Below are 9,241 nucleotides of genomic sequence, written 5' to 3' on the forward strand. Positions count from 1 at the left end.
TAACGTGAGCAATCGACTACAAAAGTTCTTCCTTTCTAAACGAGCCGAAGATTGAGATTTGCGAAATAAACAGTTGGCATCAAGCAAAGATCACAACTCATCTATGGCTTAACATATATTTCTTATAATATTATCCGATAGTAAATAATATTATTAGACATAATAATTTTATATTTGACACGAGTAATCTTGCTGGTCCAGCGTAAGGCAGTGTCGAAGCCTGTCGTTGAAGTAACTAACAAACGTCAGCATGTAGATATTGGCTTTGCAGCAATGTTTTCATCCCGACGTCGTGCCGATGCCTGAACCTTGACCACTTTGTCGCTGTGCAAACTTTTCACATGCCGAAACAGATGCGCTCTTTGTGTGAATTTTCTTGGGCATTCTTTGCATGAGAACGGTCGCTCCCCTCGATGTGATCGTTCATGTACTGATAAGGTATCCTTCCGAGCGAATGCTGATCCGCACGTGGCGCACGTGAAAGGCTTCTCCAGTGTATGAGTGCGCCGGTGTTTCTGTAAAGTGTTGGTCGACCCGAAGAATCGGTCACAATGTTCACAAGCGAAAGGTCGTACCCCAGTATGTATTCGGGAGTGGACTTGTAGCTGGAACGTGTCGCGCATTTTCGCTCCGCAGATTTCGCACTCCAGCGGTCTGTCGCGTGTTAAGCCATCTTTTCCGTGTAAAAACATATGCCGTCGAAGACTGCTAATAAACATCTGCTGATCGCAGACTTTACAGCGAGTCCGTCCTTCATCACCGCCATGATACTGCATATGGCAGCGAAGGTGAGCTGAAGTCCGAAAAGTGCTTGAGCATACTTTGCACTTGTAGAGGCGATTGTCGTCATGGGTTCGGCTATGCATTGTCAGGTACTTTGATGCGGTGAATCGCGCATTACAACCTCGTATTTTACATCGATATGGCTTGTCGTTCAAGTGGAAACGTTCGTGAATGATTAAAAGATCCTCTCGGCCAAATCGACTTGAGCAGTGGCTGCATTCGAAGGATTTCTCTCCCGTGTGCGTGACGACATGGGCAACCAGTCGGGATCGATAAGGGAATGTTTTTTGGCAGTGTTCGCACTGAAATCTTCGCTTGCGATCCGGAGTGGCTCTGGCGAGCTGCAACGGGGCGAAATCGGGGTCAGTAATAGTTCCTGGAACATATGAGATATATAAAAAAAATAACCAAACGTTAATGAGCGAAGATAACGGCCTTAAAAGGCGCAACGCGTTATTTGTTTATTTTTGCGAGCAAACATTGAAAAGTAACCGTATTCGGCAGTCGGCTAAGAATCAACGTTAGTCAAAGTGCCCTTAAAAAAAATATTAATTCTAGTAATTAATCGGCAACAAACTGAATGGTACTTCTGCATAAATTCTGCTGCGTAATTCTTTCAACAGAGAGATGACAGTAAAACGTATTATTATGTCTAACAACTATATACACTTAGGGTGCAGTGGTTTAACATTAGCCAATATTAGTGATGGGACCAACGTGGACTTTGTAAAAAGTCAATTGTGCAAAGTTAACAAAGAGCCACACAAAGAAACAACAAAAAATGGCCGCTCCTTGGGAACGACGAAAAGCTAGCAAAAAGCGCATTGATGGGAGATTAATGGCAGCTTCTTACCAGAAGCTGTATCAGACTGACAACGAAAGCTGAGCGCACTGATGGTCGAGGATGTATGGCTGCATGCAACCGTAATAATAGCTATTTTACCTGCCAACCGGCCACTGCACAAACCAACTATAAAATAGCGCCCAAGGGGAGTGCGTTATATGAACACTTCAGGGACCAGAGCACTCCATAATAGCCCAGAAAATAAATATTTTCAGCAATGATAGTATGTTCTATGTCGAGGCACTTGACGTCGATTACAACAATATGGTAACAAGACGATAATAAAGTTTCAAACTACCGTAGGATTGTACGTGAAAATTCGGGCTTAGAATCTTGCTCTGCAGCATAACTCCTAATCGATGATATGCGACGTAACCACGGATTATATTATCGAAGATCAACCATCCAAAACGAAGTTATAATCCAGTATGTAAATAAATAATTTATTTATAATAATAAATAATAGTAATAATAATAAATAAACCAGAAGATGTCTTTGACAACTGCACAGATGTGAACAGCATGTACGAATACTTATCACTAGCTCACTAACTCACTAGCTAATGAATGAACGCGTTCCACACAGGTAAAATGCACGGTTCTTGCTTACGCGTTATTTACAGTACTTATTCGTTAATCTGCAACCGTGCTTTAAGTATATCAGCTACATTTATTTCTAGAAAAACAATATGATTAGCAAAGGATCGCAACCTTAATAAAGCAATCGAAAAACAACCAGGTACCAGAGTAAACAGTATTCAACGGAGTAATGGCCTAAAGGCTATTTTCCATTATATTTGTGAAAGAATAACGGTGCTTTTGCAACGTTTTTGAGCTTACTGAGCTTTATTAGGCGTTCAGATTGTTTATGAATGACAGATAAAAGCAAAAAAGTACATATCAGCCGACCGATGAATCGCCATGATGCAATCAATTGGATGGTTTACTGTTTTCTAAGGGCCCGCTCCACTTTATTGAACACGATGCGAATGTCAACCCAATAAAGATAGAGCACCTGAAGATATCGCTAGCAATATGAAAGATAGAACTAGTGAGACTGCGAACAGGCTTCCATCTTGCGTATACTACAAGCTTGAGATCTGTAACGAATTTCAGACAATCTCTCGGAAGCGTTCAGGCGCCAGACAGATTTCGAACAACCATGGGTGTGCAGGTATACAAGAAAGAATCATGGATTAAGCCTACCAATAAAAGGCCAACATTACTAATCGTAGCACCTTAGCTGTTAGAAAGCGTCATTTGTGTGGATGAATATTAACACGCCCGATATCTGATGGTCAGTCTGTAAGCGATTACCAGGTCATTGCCTACAGGTCAGGACAAAACACCAGTCCACAGCTAACATAGAAACACAATTTTAGTACGCAAATCTTCATCAAAATGTCTCAACGTTTCGACGTGGTTTACTTCGATTTCAAATCAGCATTCGAACGAGCCATTCATTCCAGGTTTCTTAAGTTGCTTTATTGTTTTAACTGCAGTAATTGACTGGCGAAGTGGATCCAAAGTTTTCTCAGCGATCGTATTTTCTGTTCAGAAGTCAATAACACATAACCAAATACCATTAGATCCGCTTCGGGTTGTCTTTGAAGGAAAATTCTGAGACATCTCATGTCCACTTTGTATATAAAATAAATAGTGTACATATTACCGCTGTCGGTGTTTGTAAAAATGTGATGCAAATGATGTGCAAATATATGCAAGATTAAAAGTTATGCAAGGCGGTGGCCGCTTGTTATTACAAGATACTATAGAGACGTTTTTAGAATATAATAATAGGCTAGGTTTAAAACTATCGATTAAAAAATGCGCCGTTCCACATTTCGGGTGCGGAAATCTCAGTTATCTATATTTCGTCGGCTAATTCAGCCTAAAAACAGTAAGAATTATTCCAGATTTAGAGGTTGCCATGACAGGTGCCCTAAGATACACTGAACATGCTAAAGATAATTTTTCGCGTAATACGCATCTCCAATATATTTTACACTCATTAACTTTGAAATAAAAGTCTACTCAATTTTGTATATCAGGCTATTCAAGGCATCTGTGTGATATCGACATCGAATGGCTTAGGGAAATTTCGGAGCACATATGCAAAACGCGCTGCCTTCATATATTAGTATGAGGGGAAAGAAGCAAAAAATCTCGCCAGTTCCTGATGGATTCAGCATTAGTGACATACGAATGTTCGAACGTATCAAGCAGCATCATTTAAGTTTAAAAACAGTAACATTCGGTACGGTCGAGACAAACGCCAAATCTAACAGAAACATTTTATCAAAACTCATTGCTTTGCCGAATTCGCCGATACTTATTAAAAATTGACTAAATGATCTGTTCCTATCAAGAATCTACCGTGCGCTGCGCAAGCAATCATAAAATAATATACATAAATAAATGATTGAAAATAGCTTGCTTATATTATAACCATGTGCATCATTGTAACAAATCCCTCAAATAAAATATATAGTTATGTGCATAATATAATATGCACCTTTAATTTGTTGTAATGTATAGTACGAGGAATATCTCTTACTGTAAATTCAAAACTAAAGAGAAGCTAAATAAAATAGTCAGTAGTTTTTAAGAAGTTCAAAGTATTTTCTGAATTCCGCCAGTTTTGTTTCCTAATATATAGGTCGATCAGGCACCAAACTAAGACCAATAACAGTAAGACTCAAGCGGACTTGTTGTCTTTTTTCTGGAGATCGCATTTGCACACGCTAACGTTATCTTGGAATAGACCCGTATTGCAAAGTACAAAAAAGAATACCGGGTCTGCGCTTACCATTGCTATTTGAGTGACTACCATTTGCGGAACTGTCTTCATTGATACCTTCCTTTATTTGGATCCTATGTGCCAGCACGATGACTTGAATAGCTCGCTCAATGGTTGTCTCTGCAGATGAAAGATCCCAACCAGAAAATGCCAAGACTTCTTCGGCTGCACCTTCAGAAAGGCCATACCTTGTTTCTAAGTCGCGAATGTCTGTAACACACAAGGAGAAAAGTCAATAAGCAAACTCTGCTTAGAAATGAATTCCTCACATGAAACCACTTGGTTTTCGACGTGCTCGAAACGTAAGATTGATAGAGAAACGTTGGAGTGCGTTTCGTATATTTTTAATACGTAACTCAATGAATTGACTTGAATAACAATTGATATTAAATAGATGTGATTGATGGAGGATAATGTAAGTTACGTGCCGTTATCTATCTCTTTTTTGATATCAGCTTTTTCTGTGGCGGTTAAAGCTACAATGACCGAATCGACAATGTCCTTCGAATCCCATTGCTTCTTTAACTCGTCAAACTTCAGCAATAGTTCCTGGTTTAGACCGTCGAGATTCTGAAAAAGTTGACAATCGTTAATGTAATTTTTCGCTCTACTCCAGAAAATGCTCAATAGCGTCAGTTTCATTTCTTTCTTCAATAATATCCTTGTTTTGTCTACCTCTTCTTTCTATAATGAAAAGGTAGACTTTCCTTGTTCAGGTCAACTAGAACGCTTTCAGCCAGTTAATTTTCTTCACAACTTACTTATTTACCTCCTTCGTCACTACTTGTTCGAAAAAAACTAACTACAGGGTTACCATTGCTCGCTCGACTTTCAATCCAGTAATCTCCACCTCTGCATAATTACCATGAAAACTGTCTATCCTAAGTTCGCACAGCAAATTATCCAGCACCCTACGCGGCAACCATTTGCAACTCAATGTGTTCAACAGCATCAGGTATACTTCTATCGTCAACACAAAACTGAGCACCACCCTTTCATCTCCCTTTCTCTTTTCGATTCGAACGATCCCTCACGAGTCATGCCCGCGACGTCAGGTGAAGCATTGACTATAATTTCTGCCAAAATTCAGTTTGCGCAGATAAGCGCTTTGAATCTGCGTTTCTGTGATCTACTTGCGCCATCGTCGATCGATTTATTCTATTTATAATACAAAGCTTAAATTAATTGTATAGACAACAGAACAGTTATCTGAGGCATAATAATATTATTTCGATTACGAAGAGCATGGATTTTCTATATTATAGCCGCTGTGAATTCAAACGATCATTCCGATCAAATGTATTTGAAATAGCTCAGGGCAAATTATGTTTAGTTTACAGCGTTACCGCGAATCGGAAGGCCATTACTGCGAAATGTATTCAAAGCTTCGGGCAAATTGCATAAATCGGGTTTGCCTGTATTGTAAGCAACTAGTTTCAGCTAGCAACAAATGCTAGGTAACTTATTTCGTGGTCACTAGATACAACAAGTTTAATTCGTAAAGTATTCCTATCTGGTTTTAAGCTAGCGAAATTCGTATAAAAGACGCTTATACCGCTAGTTTAATAAATTATTTATCTCCTTTGATTACGCAGCATACTTAATCAGATTTATTGGAAGCGTGCGTACCCTCATCGACTACGCTCACGTCCAAGACATAACTTGGCCTAGCGTACCCATACGTTAGCTTCCCAACTGTTCTTCAGCCGTGGGTTGAATGATGAATCCGTAGTAGTCAGACTGCCCGCTTCCAATGGCCGCTGTAAATCGAAATCAAAACCCGACTCTTGGCAGAGCGTCTGCTCTTGTTTTTGAACGTGTGCGTGTGTTCCTTAGCAAGCAGACCTGTCCAGAAACCCCAATAATGTACATTTGACTGGCGTCACAAAAAAAGGATATTGGCATCAGAAGAAGGAGCTTCTATGGCAGGAGTATTAATTTGAAATTGTCTCTTATCTTAATACTACTGTCCAATTCGGTATCTCTGTTAAACGCCAGCGGCTTCCGAATGACGAAATGTGAACCAGCAGCTTTGAGATAACCATCGAAATCTTCCCGAAGTTAGAAAAAAGGGTCATAGTGTTTATTTTATGACGCTGTGAATGTTGAGCATATTACAGACGGTCTGTGTGATCTTCTCCGAACGTTTGAGCATTGTGTGTACGTCATCACTGATATTTGTAGCTTTCAAGTTATGACTCCGCATTCTGACAGGTTGCTGATGGCGACATCGAACGGAGGTGGTGGTGCTGCCAGTGATATGAAAGACGACTCGATCGCGGTCCCGTTCATGGGGACAATATCTTTATCGGAGCCGGGCGTTCCGCCGGATTTTTCTCCCAGTCTCGCACCAACCGTCGATTCCAACATGTTTGTAGATGCCAATGGACGAAAGTAAGTAAAGTCGAAAGTGAATTGGCCATTCAGTCGACGTTCATCTTCCGCTGATCAATTATTAAAGAAAAGATAGAATGAAAATCGATAATATAACTCAAAACTACGATATTCATTCATTTGAATTTTTGCTACAGCTCTGTCAAGCGTGTGCAAGAACCACAAAGACTGATCCAACGCGTTTTTATGTTATAATAGTTGGAACTAATATAAAATAATAAAAAATATAATAATTGATTGAATAAAAAATGTAACACAAAATTAATTCTGTAGCAGGAGAACACGTGAGTGTGAATTCTGGGACATGGCAACACTTGCTACGATTGTATCATCAATCAGTTTCTCTAAATAGAGTAAACGACGGTCGGCTCTTAAAATGACGCACTCGTAGTGAAACTATCAATTTTTGCGGTTGGTTTCTGTGGCTAAATGTGCACAAACATGGCTGGTGAAGATAACAAGAACATGCTATATTTGAACGAGTAAAAAAACCGTGCCATGGTAAAATGTTTCGCTTAAACCGTGCTGTAGTTTCGACAACTGTATGCGTGCCCATTGGCGTTCACGTTTATGCTGGATAACACCAAAACACTCGCCCACTGATGTAATTCATTTTATTTATTAAATGGCTTGCCGCTTAGTACTTTTAATGCAATCATTTACGTATGAATAATGTTTTATTTTCAATTATAAATGTCTGCAAATTTTGATGCTTTCAACTCCAGAAAACGTGTATGGTTCTTAACCGTAGCTCCCGGTACGTCACCGTCTGAGCTTAAGGGTGCCAAGCTGAAGAGGACAAAATGCACTGGTTCATCTGGGACCCAATTCCGTGTAAAGACCCGAATAAAAAAGGTGCGAATACTATAGATCAGCATTCCCTTCTACACATCGTTAAACGCAGAAGCATTTACGTTATAATTGTCCCGCTGTTTTTTTTCTTTATCTTAATTTATAAAATGGAGATTATGAGCATATTTCTTGCAGTTCGTACACCGCGTAAACTCATTAATTCTCATAGATTTGTATCGTCCGATAACTCACTGTTGTAACTATGCAGAAAAGAGTCAGCAAGAAAAACAAGTTTAGTATTAGTTCTAACAAAGCTGAAGGCGCCATGCACTTCGCGTCCTCACTAGTAGTAGCGATCAAAAATATTTTAGAGCAAGAAATGGTGATACGCTTTAGACATCTGAGAATCAGAAATTAAAAAAATAAGAGCTAGTTTCATTCACTAATTCTAATCACTACTCCGCGTTTTACCCAATACTAACAATGTAGGACCACGCAGCTGTCGTAATGAATTGCGCATTAGAATCGGTAGCCATTCGATTGCGTGTTGCGGGAAGTGTTACCCTTAGCAGAAAGCTTCAAGTGCCTGCCATCCAATTCAGTCCAACCGAGAAGAAAGTATTTTCTACAACCAAGGTTCGCGCTTTGCATTAAAATTACACCCATTTCAAGAACGACTATGAAATATTATTTTGGGATTTGTTCGGTTTCCCGGCGCTGCATGATTTATATATTTTATTATCTTTCGAAAAGATGTTCATAAATCATTAAATTTGGTTTGGTTTAATTTAGTCGAGGAATTAAAAGTATGACTCTTCATGATGCGTCGAAATAATGGCGACTGGGTAATGTACTTATTGAAGGACACGCAGTAGGGCAGTCCTTGGCTAGGAATATGAACTCGAAACTGGACGTATAATGCAAGATCGTAGACATAGTACAAGCAATGAAAACATTAAAACAAGAATAATATTTAGAAAATATGAAAATTGTGCAAAATATGGATTTTAGAGATTAACGATGGTTTTATACGGAGCACATTGCTTCCGCATTTATCTGCTTTTGAAGTTGCCAATTTTCTGTTAACCCCTTATTCGAAATATGATTACCGCAGTATTCCCAATATTCGGTCCCATTCTTTTTTTTTTTTTTAACATCTAATATGACTACCTAACAGGATGCTCGTCAGCGCTACATTCCTTTTGGTGCCGCTAATCCGTTGGTGCATTCTACAACAGCAGATGAGCTACGTTGCTCTGCGTCAAACAAGAGGAAAAAGAAGAAATCAAAGAAATAGCAATAAAGAAATAAACAGAAATCCTATTGTGTATGCGTGATAATCATGTCCTAATGTATGACCATCTGTCTGTTTATGAGAACGAATAAATGTCAGCTTGCTGTATATATGCATACGTTTGCGCTATGAATTGTCTGTTGTGATTGACAATTTTATAACTAGAGCTATAGGCAATACTGCACAAAACAATAAAGATATAATAAAAATAAATATTATTAAAGTTCGATATTATTAACAGGTCTTGTTAGATATTACTAGGTTTAAATCGGAGCATAAACACACTTCATGATGCGGGTCAGCCGGCTTATGGATTGCCTAACTGAGGTGCCGG

At 39.1% G+C, this 9,241-nt stretch overlaps 2 protein-coding genes across 4 annotated transcripts; one reads left to right on the forward strand and one right to left on the reverse strand.

Moving 5' to 3' along the window:
- Positions 1 to 102: 102 nt before the first annotated feature.
- LOC111262258 (uncharacterized) lies at positions 103 to 5,417 on the reverse strand. 3 transcript variants are annotated; one of them, XM_022836377.2, is made up of 4 exons: positions 5,292 to 5,417; positions 4,856 to 4,997; positions 4,437 to 4,637; positions 103 to 1,159 (listed from the first exon to the last, which is right to left on the reverse strand). In XM_022836377.2, exons 1-4 carry the CDS (start codon positions 5,292 to 5,294, stop codon positions 246 to 248), a joined length of 1,260 nt encoding a protein of 419 aa, XP_022692112.1. In that variant the 5' UTR covers positions 5,295 to 5,417; the 3' UTR covers positions 103 to 245. The 3 variants fall into 3 exon arrangements, with proteins under 3 accessions (XP_022692112.1, XP_022692111.1, XP_086825120.1); XM_022836376.2 differs by having other exon boundaries at positions 4,485 to 4,637; positions 5,242 to 5,385; XM_086968994.1 differs by having other exon boundaries at positions 5,242 to 5,385.
- Positions 5,418 to 6,641: 1,224 nt separating this feature from the next.
- LOC147753228 (uncharacterized) lies at positions 6,642 to 9,040 on the forward strand. Its single transcript, XM_086968995.1, has 4 exons — positions 6,642 to 6,821; positions 7,547 to 7,676; positions 8,103 to 8,249; positions 8,791 to 9,040. The coding sequence occupies exons 1-4, from the start codon at positions 6,649 to 6,651 to the stop codon at positions 8,908 to 8,910; spliced, it is 570 nt and encodes a 189-aa protein (XP_086825121.1). The 5' UTR covers positions 6,642 to 6,648; the 3' UTR covers positions 8,911 to 9,040.
- The last annotated feature ends 201 nt before the right edge of the window (positions 9,041 to 9,241 follow it).

Source organism: Varroa jacobsoni, unplaced genomic scaffold (genome assembly GCF_002532875.2).
Source record: "Varroa jacobsoni isolate VJ856 unplaced genomic scaffold, vjacob_1.0 scaffold_641, whole genome shotgun sequence".
Classification (NCBI taxonomy): domain Eukaryota; kingdom Metazoa; phylum Arthropoda; class Arachnida; order Mesostigmata; family Varroidae; genus Varroa; species Varroa jacobsoni.